General features: G+C 41.2%; 1 protein-coding gene across 1 annotated transcript; it reads left to right on the top strand.

Moving 5' to 3' along the window:
* The first annotated feature begins 4,382 nt into the window (after nt 1-4,382).
* LOC140076430 (NTPase KAP family P-loop domain-containing protein 1-like) lies at nt 4,383-16,259 on the top strand. Its single transcript, XM_072122960.1, has 8 exons — nt 4,383-4,551; nt 5,187-5,274; nt 5,739-5,828; nt 8,116-8,238; nt 9,153-11,149; nt 12,457-12,525; nt 13,707-13,775; nt 15,135-16,259. Exons 2-8 carry the CDS (start codon nt 5,199-5,201, stop codon nt 15,312-15,314), a joined length of 2,604 nt encoding a protein of 867 aa, XP_071979061.1. The 5' UTR covers nt 4,383-4,551; nt 5,187-5,198; the 3' UTR covers nt 15,315-16,259.
* The last annotated feature ends 676 nt before the right edge of the window (nt 16,260-16,935 follow it).

Raw genomic sequence — 16,935 nt, 5'->3', positions numbered from 1 at the left:
ACGGCTAAAATGGAAGGGGGACTCCAAAGTAAATTTTAAAGTTTTTATTTTTAATAGTGGAGCGTTTCAAGGACATATTGTCCTCTTCATCAGGTCCATTAACAGTATATACTAAAAAACATTAGATAAGACAAAGGAGTGGTGTGAATAGCGAAACGACTCATCCCTGGAACGCTCCTATGCACTATATAATATATATAATGCACCATAATAACTATAAACAGTCATAGGTAAAATAATTAAAATTGTACTCCCCTTCCATCGTTCCCCCGATGCGCGCCGTCCTCATCTTCCCTTGCAATGTCAGGGTGGATATCGAAGATTCAACAAGACGGCGGTGTGACGTCGCTGCTCTGTGACATCACACGCTGTGACGGCAGGGCAGCGCCATTTTGTTGAGCCTCTGATCGTCTATGGCAGAAAAGGCGCTCTGCCATAGACTGTGTATGGCCCGGGGAGCCCGGACCCAAATATATTCTGGGCGATTGTCGCATGACTGCCAAAATTGTACACATTTGGTGGGGGCCCCTTTAAGGGCAAAGTGGTGGGGGCGCCGAGACACGTGCCCCAGGCGTCCCCCCTAAGATCTGGCCTTGCCCTTGGACCATTCCCATTCTTGCGAATCTTGCAAACAATAAGAGCTAATAATGATGTCACCAGGATAAATGTGTGTGCATAACATAAAATCTCTTCTTTCATGGATGTCACCACATATTACACTCCCTAACTTTTTGTTATACAGGCAGTCCCCGGGTTACATACAAGATAGGTTCTGTAGGTTTGTTCTTAAGTTGAGTTTGAATTTAAGTTGGAACTGTATACTTTATTATTGTAACCCCAGTCAAAATTTTTTGGTCTCTGTGACAATTGGATTTTAAAAATGTTGGGTTGTCATAAGAACGAGGATTAACAATAAATCATAATTACAGACACCTCTGATAACTGTTATAGTTGTTTATTGTAGCATTGGACTAAAGTACAGTAAATTACTAAAATCCAGAGGTCCGTTTGTAACTAGGGGTCGTATGTAAGTCAGGTGTTCTACAGCAGGGGACCGCCTCTAGTTATCAATTTATTTTAAGATATCAAATTATAAAATCAACCTGCAGAAATCAGAGGTACCCCATGTTTTTGTGCTGCCGACATTGGGGACACCTTAATGGGGATGTTCTTTTTTTTTCCTTGGGCAGGTGATGATATTCAATATTTGGGATTCTGGATTACATCTTCACCGGACTCCCTCTATACAGATAACTATCTTTCTCTAATCTTCTACTCCAACCAAAATAATACATACTCGAGTAGAAGCCTAGTTTTTCAGCACAAAAACTGCTCAAAAACCCTAACTCGGCTTATACTCGAGTCAACTAAAAAAAATAAAGTCAAAACTCACCTTTCTGACTTCATCCGTAGGTACTCTTTTGTCTCCGATGCTCCGGTGCCACCTCGGGTCCTTCGGATCCTCTTCGAGTCCCCTTGTGATGCCAGCGGCTCACAAACAATGATGTCGGCGAGCGGCTGACGTCATTCTGTGTGCCGGCCGAGCATGGAGACCTGAAGAGGAGCCAAAGATGTGTGGAAGAATCCGAAGAGGACCGAAGGACCAGAGGCAGCATCGGAGACAGGAGAGGACCTACGGGGGATGTCGGTAAGGGGAGTACAGTGTTACTGTAGGGGCTACAGGGGCTGGCAGGCTGTATACTACAGGGGGCTGGGCAGGCTGTATACTACAGGGGGCTGGGCAGGCTGTATACTACAGGGGGCTGGGCAGGCTGTATACTACTGGGGGCTGGGCATTCTATATACTACAGGGGCTGGCAGACTATATGGTACAGGGGGCTGGCAAACTTAATACTGGGAGGCTGTGACCAATGGATTTCCCACCCTTGGCTTATACTCGAGTCAATAGGTTTTCCCAGTTTTTTGTGTTGAAATTAGGGGTCTCGGCTTATACTCGGGTTGCTTTATACTCGAGTATATACGGTATTTTTCTCTTATGCGCATGGAAAAATGAAAATGCAAAAACAAAAAAGGGCCAGGTAGTTAAGGGGTTAAGGCCGGACAATTAGTGTATGTGACAGGACCAAATCATTTACGAACGCCTTCAAAGTATCCCAAGTGTCTACACATTTATCCACAGCAGCCGGCACAGAACAGATTCCTTTGATGTTTACAGGTTTACAGGAGCCATTGTAAAATGCTTGGAGGTATCTGGCTTCATCAGGCTTTATGATAAAGACTTCTTCAGAAATGTTTTCCTTGGATTGTGCCAATGAGGAGATATTTTCCTTTCACTATTCTTCTTTTGCTTTATTTGTTCTCCTGTAAATTAATACTACTAATACTTACTTATCTATGTTTGCAGGTTTTTAGCACTGATACCACAGTGGGTCTGTACAATAATTTTCCCCAATCCATGGTAATTCTGGGAAGTATGCAAATAAGTTTTCCAAGGTGTTAAATGGAAAACAATGCCTCGTTTTGCTACCTTTAAAGGCAGCCCCCTTAAAGGAAACCTACCAGTTAGAATGGCCGGGGTAAGCTGTAAGTACCGTGCACCAGCTCAGGGTGAGCTGGTGCCGGTACTTACTTTCGTTAGTGTTATAAACCCGGTGCATTCCGGTTTTAACACTTTTTAAACTTTAGAGCAGGAGAGGCTTCGGCGCTGCGCGCCACCGTGCGCGCACAACATCTCCGCTATTTCCTATGTAGGCGCGCAAGAGTTTAAAAAGTGTTAAAACCGCGATACCGCGGTTTATAACACTAACGAAAGTAAGTACCGGCACCAGCTCACCCTGAGCTGGTGCTCGGTACTTACAGCTTACCCCTGCCATTCTAAATGGTAGGTTTCCTTTAACACCAAGTATGACCTACAAGAAGTCTAAAAATATGCAAGCCAAACCAGTACATCTATTCCATAAGGAACAAACTCCCAACTGTAGACAGCACTGTTTCGACCTTGTTGGGTCTCTTCAGTACAGTGTAGGGAACTGGTTTGGCTATGTGAGAGGCTATTGACTAGGGTCAGACAGTAGGTGTTCTCCTTAAGGAGACATTGCCAATTAAGGCCACCTTAAAGGCGTGTGGAGACTTAAAGCCATAGATGCTCTACGCTGTACTGAGGAGACCCAACCAGGTCGAAACAGTGCTGTCTACAGTTGGGAGTCTGTTCCTTCTGGAATAGATATACTGGTTTGGCTTAATCCCACATCATGTTTTCAGACTTCTTGTAGGTCATACTTGATGTTAAGGGGGCTGCCTTTCAAGGTAGCAAAAGGAGGTATTGTTTTCCATTTAACATCTCGAAAAACATATTTGCATACTTCCCAGAATTCCCTAGTGGAGCATCTCTGGCTTTAAGTCTCCACACGCCTTTCAGGTGGCCTTATTTGGCAATCTCTCCATAAGGAGAACACCTACTGTCTGACCCCAACCCATGGGACTGCAGAAGTGGTAGATAAAACATTACAAGTGGAACATGTCTACGTGTGGGGAGACGACGACGACGTCGTCAGGGGGGTAGTTACTTTCTACAAAGCAAAGATGTGATATGAAATGTTGGATAGAGGACTAAGTGGTTGTAAATGTCCCACAATTAATACTCGTGTCCAGTTTGGTTTCCCACCTGATTTGTTAAGTTTAGAACGTGATTCGCCCCTGAAGGTAAACCTTTGCCAGCTGGAGCATGTCCAGTGTTGGTCGAACTATTATTGTCTTTGGAATAATCACCAGCCATTTGGGTCCGCCACCACCACACTGTGACTACTCCTACTGAAGGCATCTTCTACCTACTGCAAAATCCAGATCCCCTAATGGGACGATCTGCGCCATAAATATGATTTACCAAGAGACAAATTTTTTTGGTCTCTGCGACAACTGGATTTTAAAAACGTTGGATTGTCATAAGAACCTGGGTCAGCATTAAATCTTGATTGCAGACGCCTGTTATAGCTGTTTATTAAAGCCTGGGGGTAAAGTACAGTAAATTACAAACAACCAGAGGTCTGTTTGTAACTAGGGGTCATCTGTAAGTCAGGTGTTCTTAAGTAGGGGACCTCCTGTATTGATGGGAGATATGTGGCACCAAGGTTTCGGGCATCAGTGAAGTGACCCTACTAGTGTTTGGTCAGATAAGGTTTCTGTAATTTTTATTATTATGTAGTATAGCCGCTTCCTGCAGTTGATCTGGGCCGGATTTACTGGGTGGGATGACTACTCCTACTATCCGAGGCAGGATTTGGCTGACAGGTGAAGTCAGGAAGCTCAGGTGAGCTGTGTGAGGTGTATCTTCTTGAAGTCTGGGAGTCTGCTATACTGTGTGCAGAGCTGGAGGTGTGACACAGCCGAGGATCAGACATAGTGACAGTGACTGCCAATGCTGCTGGACGGAGACACAACCTGCAGAGGACTGTGTGTCTCTTCACATGGACTGAGATTCTTTCTGTTCTATACTGAAGAAAGTGATTTTGTTAAACTGTTTTGGAAGAAAATAAAACAGTTCCCTGGACTATTCCTGAAGTTGCTATTTGAAGTTTGCATTTACTGCAGATTGTAAGTATAAACATTTATTTTGTTATCATAGATTATTAAAGATTAGTTATCCACACTGAACTGTCACTTATATTTATTGTAAGTGCAACGGGAGAAAACTTTGACTCCCTCAAAAAGGGATCCCGACACCAAATTTTACCTAATTAAACTACCAGCCCCATCAGGAAGGGTATGAAATGTCCTTTCTAGAATTCCCTCTTTCATGTTAAATGATAAGAAAATGAACAGAGAAGAGTCATATTTTATCTGAGATGAGTCAAGTTTAGAGGCTGCAGGGGTAGAGCCACTTAAGACTCCATTATCTTGGGTTCGGTAGCACCTAGAAATTGTTTGATGTCATATTAAAGACAATAATCTCATCTTTCAGAACTTTCAGATGTTACACCTGTGGGGTAAGGGGTGGTAGGCAAATATTCAAATATGGGTGGTAAAAGTAACGTGGCTAGGATATAAATACAGTATATGAATGATAGACCCCCCACCTCCACAACAACCCCCAGGATGACCCCTACCCCCAGCTCGATAGGCTGGTCCATGGGTATAGTCACATCTTGAATGTTCAAAAGGCCAATAAGCTCTTAATTTAATTAATTTATTTAGTTATAATTAGTCTCATTACACACGTTCATTTTCAGGAATCCCCCCTAATGCCAGGTGCAAGAGAACCAGGTCAGGGGCCTTCAGCTAAAATGTGTAAACCAAGAAACGGGGACCTGGAATGTGGTAAGATGGCAATAATGGTATCATTTTACTTTTTATGCCCTCTGAAATACAGGTATAAAAATATAATATCCTTTTAGCCATGGATGTTAGGGACGCAGAAGTACCCATTTTGTGTGTGTGTTTTTTTTTTAAATTATTTATATATTTTTTTAAATATAATTATATGGAAAAGTTCAATTTTTGAGAATTTTATTAGAGGATCACAATACTCACCCCATCTGCTGCAGAGCATCACAATACTCACCCCATCTGCTGCAGAGCATCACAATACTCACTAGACAGGGATTTTGCAATATGAGACCTATTCAGATGTTATGTGGGGGGCAACGGGGGAGGGGGGGGGGTATTTAAGGCAAATGTACAAGCTCTAGCTAACCCCCACCTCAATGTGACAGCATCTATGTATTAGCTTAACCTGACTATTCAAATAGCCAATTAGTCTTACTACCACTGTGCATTTACAGGAAATCCCCTACCTGCAAGTCAACCAGATGCTGAGGCTCAAGCTGAAACCGGGGTAAAAAAAAACCAAAAAGAAGGGGAAGAGAAACGTGGTAAGCATGTTTAGAATTCACTATTCAGGGTAAGGCTGGGCTGTCACCTTGTTATTTGCCATACGATGTAAGAACACGTCAGGAGGATTCTGACAGGTTCCCTTTTAAGGTTTTTTAATCTGACTTTTTAACACTTTAACTTATCTAACTTATTTTGAGATCACAAAACCAGGGAGCACTAGCATTCAATATATCATACTGTATGATATGATTGCCATAGTAAAGATAGCACAAGGGGCGGAAATCGCAAAAAAATATAAAAAATGAATATTCAAGTTTAAAAATTTTATAAAAATTTCCCCTGGTATATAGGTATACAGCACACTGCATCCCTCCACTGCCCCCAGTATATGGGCATCCAGCACACCGCAACCCCCCAGTATATAAGAATCCAGGATACTACAGTACCCCCCAATATATAGGTAGCCAGCACATTGTATTCCCCCCTCAACATTAAATAGGTAGCCAGCACACTGCCCCAGGCGGCTCGTCTTCTTCCCTCTTCATTAGCAGTAGCGTAGGGCGCAGGGCGCACATACTATGACATCCCGTGGATAGGGCCTAACATCTTGGAATCGTCCGACGGTCCCTGTGACTTCCAGTGATGTACTGGTTTTCACTGGGGCAACTCCTGAGGTGTCTGTAGGTTGAATCCCTGGGTGAAACTGTTCAAGTTGCCCATGGCAACCAATCAGAACTCAGCTTTCATTTCAGCTCTGATTGGTTTCCATGGGCAACTAGAACAGATGATAAATCCCCCTCATGGAGTCAGAGACCATTTTGGTGGAGTACAGTACAGCTGACAAATACTTACCACTCCTACTTCCTCTCCTGGGGCCAGCCTGCTCTGGGTCCTGTCCTGGCACATACAACACGTGTAAGGAGTCAGGATTGGAGCGGCAGGAGATGTCGTGAGGATTTCTTAGTTGTACTCATTGAAATGAGACTGTCAGCAGGGTGTGGGCCACGATGGGGCTTGACATGTGGTCTGTCGCCGCTGGTTGTGCACACCTCTTCTAGGCTTTTAGTTGAGATGAGTGTGTGCTACACTTTATGTACTCAGTAGTTAAGCACCACTGCTATAGATCAGAGATAAAAGGCACTGGGAATGTTTGTCTGCACTCTTAGAACTGCTAGTGTTCCCAGGAAAACAAAGCTGTGGAGTCGGAGTTAGGGAAATTGCGGAGTCAGAGTTGGAAGTTTGGTTTACCGACTCCACAGCATCGATGTGACTCCAAAATGTCACAGAAAGCGTCTGATGTTTTAGTGCAGCTAGTGGAGTGTTCCTCTACAACAGGGTGAGAGTCACACTGGGGCTCATTTACTAAGGGTCCGTCGAACGCATTTACGTCAGGTTTCGCAAATTTTTCAATTTGCCTGGGGTTTTTGGCGCACGCGACACAAATCGGGGGGTGTGGCCGTCGGACAGCCCGACTGATTCAGACAAACCACGGAATTTAAAAATGAAAATGTGTAGCAAGATCAGCACTCACATGCACCTGGAAGAAGAAGGTGAACTCCAGCAGACCTCAGCGGATGAAGTGACACATGCAGGAAATTGGACGCACGATCTTAGTCAATCGCGGCAGACCCAAATCCTCATCAGACATTCCGGGTCAGCGGGGTCAACGGGACGGGTAAGTAAATGTGCCCCAGTATGCACATAGTAGTAGATAGTTTGCCACAGCAAAAAACTGTATACTGCTCTCCCTGTAGGCGGCTTATTGCCACTTTTCTCCAGGCAAAATAGAGAAGAATGGAAGCCAACCGGCAACGACATCGGCGGTGCTTAGGTCGCACAAAGGACGCAGGCAGCGGTAACATCCCTGCCTGCGTCTAGTGATCAGCGCTGTTTGTGTGTCTTAAATGCACAGATCGCTATTTATTAAAGATTTATTTGTGCGCTAGATACAGGCATCAAAACAGCCACATCTGGTTCCCGAGCCTTAGGTTCCCTACAACTCTACAACCTTGTCTCAGCATACAAATTTAACTTGTCTATAATTGCCCCCACTGCCCAGCTAAAGGGTATATAGGCAAATTAAAAAAAAAAGCCAGGAGTGTGTGAAGGGTATATTTATAATTTTCTTTGAAATTAACAAATCCTTGATATTTCGTGTTACTTGTATTACATAAATATTTAAGTTTGCGGCTGTGTATTGTTCAATACGTAGGAATACATTTACAACCCGTATAAATCTATTGCACACTGTGGGGCACATTTACTTACCTGGTCCTGCGCAATCCCTGATATATAGTGTTTTTTGTATTTTTTTTTATTAAATAGATTATGATGATGAGTACTGCAAAGCATTGGCTTGGGCCATCGATAATGGAAGATATCCGATGACCGTTGGTCTCTATGGATCATCTGGTAGATGCAAGGACTCCCTTCTAGAGAAGATTAGGGGTAAGTATAGCAGATGTGTTTTGTCTAGCAATATATTTGTATAGGATTTAATGTATAGTATAAAAATCACCAATAAGATGTTGTCTTGGGAGGTGCTGATCCATAAGGAGTAACATAACCAAAAGATACCAAAACAGTGCCCCTGCTTTGGAGATGCTTTAGGTATTTGTTGACTTCTTTCATTAGCTCTTTGATAAAGCATCATATAAACTTGAAAGTATAATAAACCCAAGCTGACTGTGTGATAGACTGGAACAGATGGAGAGATTGTCAGACTTGTAAGAGATCACAGTCTATAAGTGGAAAATGCACAAACTACTCATAGAGTTTGTAATGGAGACTATTACTGGATTACAATATGGTTGGTTTTTGCAGCAGGTTAGGACCAAGGTCACTTATACCAACCACCCATTCTGATTATGGCCTGTAGAGATGAACCTCCAGCCATGAATCCTGCTCTTAAAGGGGTTTTACCATGAAAGAACATTCTCAAATTTGAATCCCCAGGTGATTTTAACCCTTTACTTCACAATTTTACTCAGTTTTATTGCTGTTTTAGCTCCTATCACTCAGTTTTGGTCAGTGTTAGATTTGAGAGTGTGGGCGGAGTATCTCTAAGTAGACACTTCATGATCCATCTAGTTCTGTGGGGTGACAATGTGGTTAGATTATCAGGGTACAGGTTTGTATACACTTTCATTTACATTCTGAACATTCTACTAGAGTCTGACACATAGAGAGATGAGAAAGATCAGAGATGATGAGATCCATGAGATGCATATTACACACAATGACACAGTCACTCCACAACTCACCAGATTGTAGGTTACAGTCCCAGGAATGTTTAAATGTTAATGATTCCTCTACAATAATAATGGTGAAATCATCTGATAATACATTTTATTTTATTACAGATCACCTTTCTGGGCCTAAAAGTGGAAACCATGAAAGTCAGAAGCTAAGTGTAAAGGAAATTTTCACACTCATTTTCCGGATGTTATTTTATAATGTCGAAGAATGTCATAAAAAACAACAAGAAACATGTTACATTGTCATTAAATTCAGTGCGTGGCAATGTACAGGCTGTGACCAGCTATGGGCCGGCCTGGTTACGGCTCTCTGTGATGGTATCGAGGAAGCCTTTGGACTAATGCCAATCAGTTTTTATCGAGCGCTACGCAAAGAAAATAATGACTCAACAACGGATAAGTCGAAGAAATGGGTTCCTAAGAAGTTCTCAGAAATGAAAGCTTGGTTTGTGTTTTATTTTGCCTTCTTGCTCCTGGTTGGTGCTTTACTTTTGAAGTTCTTCCCACATAATGATGTCTGGGAGGCCGAAGACTATGATGGTGTTACAGATTATACGTTGTACACAACTGTAACTATATTAGTTGGTAGTTCACTCTTACAGTCTGGAACATTCTTGAAAGTCATTAAAAATAGCATTGTGACTCAAAAAGGCAAATTGTTGAATAAACTGAAGAAGACAGACATGAGCTCCCAGTTGGGCTTCATGAATGATGTCAAGACGGAGATTGAGATTATCATCCAGTACCTTCAAATGATGGAAATCAACATAAACCAGAAAATAAGAGTTGTCATAGAGATCACCAAGCTGGACAAGTGCATGCCAGATAGAGTAGTCAGTGTCCTACATGCTATAAATATTCTACTTTCCAAACCACACGCTCCATTCATAACCATCTTGGCAGTAGACCCAGGTATCATTGTGGATTGTGTTGAAAAATCAGACCAGCTTAAAGGTATGGCAAACAATGGCTATCTGTTCCTAAATCGGGTAGTAACATTACCTTTTTCTATTCCTCTAATGAATGATCAGACTAAACGCTGTCATCTGGATGAGATCATTAAAGATAAATCTATCAGTAAGAAGGAAGAGCCTTCAAACAGAAACACTAAGAATGAAGACCAAAATAAATGTGAAAATGTTCCCCCCAATAAGGTCACAACGCACTGTAATGACGCTAAAGCCCAAAAAGCGGATAAAATTCAAGACCCAGAAAATAATGGTAAAGGCAAAAGAAAATCGGAAATTGTTCCCCTCCTTGAGGTCACAACGCACTTTGGTGATGGTGAAGACCAAAGGGAGAATAAGATGCAAGACCAAGGAAAAAATGATTTCATACAAAATTCATTGAACTGCCTTAATGAATGTCTTCGATACATAACTGATGACGTTATTAACATGAGGCGGATCGTGAACTCCATTGTAATAACTAACAGACTGATGGAGGATGAAAAAGATGTAGCCTTGAAAGCTAAGGTATCAAAGTGGGTGATAATGGCTGCCCAATGGCCATGCTCCCTGAGCTGGATATTACAGCTTATAGAAGATGAAGAACAGGGTCGGAAAGATGAAGAACAGGGTCGTGAAGATGTAGAACAGAGTCGGGAAGATGTAGAACAGAGTCGGGAAGATGTAGAACAGAGTCGGGAAGATGAAGAACAGAGTCGGGAAGATGAAGAACAGAGTCGGGAAGATGAAGAACAGAGTCGGGAAGATGTAGAACAGAGTCGGGAAGATGAAGAACAGGGTCAGAAAGATAAAGTCAAGAGTCGGGAACCTGAAGAGAAAAATGGTTGTGCCGAAGACAAATTATGTGACATTTATGATGCATCACTGGAGGCATTTCATGCCAATAGGGAAGATCTCAAACACCTCCTGGAGCTGGATGGAGATCCGGATGTCTTCTGCGAATTTCTTAAGAATAGCAAATTAACTAGGAAAGAGGCCATAATATTAAAAGAACACACTGTTAATTTAGATTATACCATACGAAGAAAGATTGAACTTCTACTAAGAAGTTGTAACTTTTTCAGGCTGAAAAAGAAGAAATCCCTGGGTATGAAGGACTTACTGGATATGGACACAGATGGTGTCTGTAAGAAGGTCAGTAATCCTGTTTTAAAGAATATTGATACCTTTTCCAGGCTTTTGCTTATGGTATAGATTACATTCCTCCACTAATAAAACACCCAATGCATATGTCCCAAGTGTGACTGGTGGGGGTCTTAGTAGTTAGGCAGCCACTGATCTATTTAGTATCTCCCACCCTTATCTTACTCTTGATGTAAGTAATACGTTGTTTTAGACCCCATAATAGAAAGATTTGGATCAGGTAACTAAACACTACCACAAGGGTTTCTTTATGTAAGGAAATAATATGAGGCATTTACTTACCCGGTCCTGTTGCGATCCCGCGGAGCGCTGTCCGACGAGGATTCGTGTCTAGCCCGATTCCCGAAGATCGTGTGCCCAAGTTCCTGCATCTGTCGATTCTGCGCCGAGGTCCGCCGGAGTTCACCTTCTTCCCGGTGCATGTGAGTGCTTGATCTTGCGACACATTTCCTTTTTTAAATTCCGCGGTTTGTCCGAATCCATCGGGTTGTCCGACGGCCACGCCCCCGGATTTCTGTCGCGACACAATTCGATCACGCGCAAAATCCTGGGGCAATTCGGCGCAAAATGCAAATCGGCAGGAAACCCGACGAAAATGAGCCCCAATGTGTACAGTGCAATAAAGTATATGTGAACAGTTCAAATCCACACTTTGTAAGTGGCCTCCTTCTACACAATGCCGGTACACAGTACTTAGCTTAGCAAATTAGCGTATTGTGAATGGGTTCCTATGTGCAAGGAGGCCATTCTATAAGCAGTTTCAGTTATCAGTTTGACAGTGTTTTCATCTACCATTCTGTGGTCAGTGAGGATTTCAATGTATTATTTCACTAATCAAACCCCCAAAATAAAAAAAATAAAAAATGCCATAGACGGACTTTTCATTGCGTCCCATAAATTTTAAATAAAAAATAGGCCAGGTTCCTACCCTAACTATTAAATTGCTTTACTATGCAACCCATGGAATATACCCTGTAAAATGAAAAGCAATGAAAACTTGTACAAATAAAAACGTCAACTCATTCTGCAAAAAACAAGCCCTATATTGGCACAAACTCTAAAAAAGCTATGGTTCTTAGAAGATCACGGTGTAACTGAACCAATAAGAAACATCCCATTACAGAAAATGTTGCAGATCTAGAAAGGTCCTTTGTATGACAACGGTGAAACTCTCTTTCCTGTAGATGTAGAAGATGGGAGGCCCTAAAAAAAAAAAAACAAATGTATTGAGTTTTCCCTGCAGCGTTCCTTTTACATATAAAACACTACACATTCTCATATATGTTTCCTCCCGTAAGTTACTAGACTATATGTTGAAGAAAAAAGATGGGACGACTCTTCTCGACAGTGAAGAAGAAAAGAAACTGGTAAGAGAAGTCTTGGGGATGAATGTGGGAGACTGGGTGACATGCACAGCTGCGTTTTTACAGGACATCTACCACCAGGATGAAGGAGCGTAAACCAAGCACACTGACATACTGGGGTGCGCCTCCTCTGGCAGGATCTGCTCTTCTTTTATCTTATTTTGCCCCTGTTTTTAAGGAAAAAAAAGGCTTTAAAGATTATGCAAATGAGCCTAAGGAGCTCCAGGCTCCATTACCACCCCTCAGACTAATTTGCATAATTTTTAAAGTCTTTAAAAAAGAAGCAAAAGAGCAAAAGAAGAGCAGATCACGGCAGATAGTGAACAGATTTTTATATTTAAAAACCCAATATCCAATAGTAATGAAGGCTGGGCACATAAATTATGCTCTTAAATAATATATTAGAAGTGTATTCAAAGTAATGCATGTGGACGTTTTGGCGCTTAATTGGCGCATACCTAGCACGATTCCCCGCACCCACAGCAATTTGGCCAAAACATCCACACGCTGTACTATTATTAGCAACCAGAATTTATGAGCCCAGCCTTCATTACTACTGCTATAACCATATACAAATTTTTTAGGGCTTTTGTTGGGCTTTTAGACTAGTACAAAATATTACTCTATTGCTCTGTTTGCTTTAGGATTTCACTGATTTCTTACTTTTTACTGTTGGTTTTTACCGTTTGTGTGCAGCTACTTTTTTTTTTCCAAAAAAGGGTTTTAATGCTTAGTTTCGGCAAATAAAAGACAATATACACTGTAAACGAGAGGCAAATACAAATCTACAACTTAAAACAGAAATTGGACCAAAGTCTGTCCTATGGCAAGACTACCTTAGTACCCAAAATAAGGGTCAGCTGACCCCAAGGAGCGTGCACGTCCCATAGCAAAATGGGTGGTGTTGTCTAACACAGATTGAACTTGAAATACAGCTAATCCGAAAAAAAAGAAAAAGGGAATGTAGTAAAAAGAAAAAGGAAAGAAAAGAGAGACAAAAAGCAGATAAAGACAGATGGGCCTCATCACAGGGGGAATGGCACTGGACACAACCACCATCCTGTAGATGTAGAAGATGGGAATCCATAAAAAAAAAAAAAATTATTCAGTTTTCCCTGCAGTGTTCCTTTAACTAAAATACATATAAAACACTACACATTCTCATATATGTTTCCTCCCTTAAGTTACTAGACTACATGGTGGAGAAAAAAGATGGGACGCCTTCTCCAGACAGTGAGAAAGAAAAGATACTGGTAAGAGAAGACTTGGGGATGAATCTGGGACATGCAGAGCTGCGTTTTTAAAGGACATCTACCACCAGGATGAAGGATTGTAAACCAAGCACTCTGGTGTGCTCTTCTTTTATCTTCTTTTGCCCTTGTTTTTAAGAAAAAAAAGCTTTAAAGCTTATGCAAATGAGCCTGAGGGGCTCCAAGCTCCATTAACAGCTCCTCCAGTTAAACCAGCATCACTGCCTGTTAGAGCTGAGCAATGATTTACTTGTCTTCCTTTTTTGGTCAGCTCTTTTCTTTATAAAAACTTCTTCAGAGGGCATTTATCTTTACTTTATAAAGTAATTCAAATGATAGATTACTTTGAATATTTTCAAAAAGACGTTAAAAAAAATTATATGTGGCCGGGAGGGGGCTGGAGAAAAAATAAACATTTACTTACCTCCGCGGTCCTTCCCATCATCCCGCACTGCCATCTCTCCCGAGGTGGCCGGCCACCACCTCCCGTACCTATTCCCAGTGCTGTATCATGCGATAAGATACGTGGACAGGTGGGTGTGGCTGGCCAACTCGGCTGTACCGAACTCAGCAGAACTTCCCTGCCCCTGTAAAAGAACAGGGGCATAGACCGAAGAGACGGCAGCTACCTTCCAGCCACATATAACGCCTTGGATAACCCCTCTAACTCATGAGTAAACTGCCAGATAGGACAATTCCCTATATATATAAATATACTTTGTAAGTTATATTTGGACTACCAAATTTAGGGCTCCTAGAGAATTGAACTCCTTCCTTATAAACTAAACTAAAAATCTATAAGCTACTGACCACAATAGCGCCACTAAAAAAATACAACCAGTACAGGCGGTCCCCTACTTAAGAACACCCGACTTACAGACGACCCCTAGTTACAAACGGACCTCTGGATGTTGGTAATTTACTGTAGTTTAGCCCCAGACTACAATGATCAGCTGTAACAGTTATCACAGGTGTCTGTGGCTTTATTGTTCATCCTGGTTCTTATGAGAATCCAACATTTTTAAAAATCCAATTGTCACAGAAACCCAAAAAATTCTGGCTGGGGTTACAATTATAAAATATACAGTTCTGACTTACATACAAATTCAACTTAAGAACAAACCTACAGAACCGATCTTGTACGTAACCCGGGGACTGCCTGTACAAGAAACAGCCCTTTGCAAGATATGTCTACAGAAAATGTTACAGATCTAGAATGTGCAGGACAACGGGAAGTCCTGATCAAAGAACCAAATGTAATGACTTTTCCTGCAGGGTTCCTTTAGTTATTTTGACCCTAGAATACTTTGTAAATCATAAAACACTATACATTCTCATATATGTTTCCTCCCTTTGTTTTAGAAGGAATATCCAAAATTACCAGACTATGTGGAGAAGATAAAAGCTAATAATCTGAATGGGAAGGCCCTTCTCTACAGCGATAATGAGGAGATAAGAAAAACCTTGGGGATGAATCTGGGAGACTGGGTGATATTCAGATCTGCATTTCTAAGCTTACCTACACCAAACCTGTTCTTTTAAGCAAAAGTGAACTAGATCTTATTTTATTAGATGTGTATTCTTCATAATATCACATTTAAAGGGAACCTGTCATCAAGGAGGTCATTTTTATCTGAAGAAAGGTTCCAATAGCTTATTATTTTACATTACCTGGCTCCCTGCCAGCTTTGTGTGGTGAGTCCCAGTGGGCTCTCACCACACGTCTATCCTTCTTCTCAATACTACCACCCATAATCCTCAACCAAAGGGCAGGGGAGAGGCTGAGAGAGGGCCAGGTATTGAGGACCAGGGATTGAAAACTGAACTGTTGTTTGAACTCCCCCCAACTAGGACTAATCACATGCTGCTGGCAGGGAGCCAGGTAATGTGAAATCATAGACGCACTTGATTTATGTATATTACTGGCAAAGGGATTTTTGAAATGAACATGTTATAGGCTATTGGAACCTGCCTTCAGTTAAAAATGATCTCTCTGATGACAGATTTTTTTTTTAAACTGAATATTTGCACATTTATATAGAAAACAGGGTAAGTGGTACTACACAGTGTTGGTGTATACAGAATAATGAGGTGGCACTGTGCAGTGTATCTATATATAGAAGAGGGGAAGCTCTGCAGATAGTCAACAGATTTTAGTATATATATTTTTTTAAAATGATAATATAATAGAGGTATTTTTTCTCTGCTACAAACACTGGTATAACTATGTAAAGCTTTTTTTATTTTTTAATGTCGCACTTTTGGACTAGTATGTGTATTTCTCTATTGCTCTGTTTAGGATCTCACTTGTTGCTGTTGGATTTTACCGTTTATGTACTCTTCATATTGCTGATTTATTATATGTGCTGATCTTCAGTAATAGACTAGTGCACCAATTGGGTTAAATGGGTTTGGCCATGAAAGAAAATTCTCAGATTTGAATCCCCTAGTGATGTTTACACAATAAAGATCATTTATAACCCCTTACTTTACAATTTTACTCAGTTTTATTGCTGTTTTAGCTCCTATCACTCAGTGATAGTCAGTGTAAGATTCCAGAGTGTCTCTAAGCAGACACTTCCTGATTCATACTGTGTACTGACAATGTGCTTAGATTAACAGGGTAAAAGGTTTATCTACACTTTCATTTAGCTTCTGAACATTCTACTAGCATCTGACACATGATATTGATTTAACACACAATGACACACTTCAGCTTCAGAGTTAGCTCTGCTATATCTTTCTGTAACTCATAAAGGTTCTTCAGAGATCGTTTATCAAGGTAATTTTGATGATAGATTTCTTTGAATATTTTGAACTCAGTAAACTGACAGATAAGAGAGTTCAATATTTTCTCATGAAAATAGAAAGTTGACTGAACACCTATGACAAGGACCAGGCACCATTGGACTAGAAGACAAAATTACTACAGTATAAAGTAACTTTTTATTCTCTCTTCTGTATCCATGTTTTATCATTTTTGTTATTTTTTTTATTGCAAAGTTACTGTCTATTTCACTGTAAATTAAATAAAGCTACCTATGCCATGGATCAAGTGTATCTTTTTCCCAGACCTATAGGAACTTATTGAACCAAATGTGTGGCCCAGGGATAAAAGAGACTCATGAAGCCACTTTGGACAGACTTCTGGTGTAATTTGAGG

The sequence above is a fragment of the Engystomops pustulosus genome, chromosome 9, assembly GCF_040894005.1.
Source record: "Engystomops pustulosus chromosome 9, aEngPut4.maternal, whole genome shotgun sequence".
NCBI classification, from domain to species: domain Eukaryota; kingdom Metazoa; phylum Chordata; class Amphibia; order Anura; family Leptodactylidae; genus Engystomops; species Engystomops pustulosus.
This window is presented reverse-complemented; position numbering and strand designations above follow the sequence as displayed.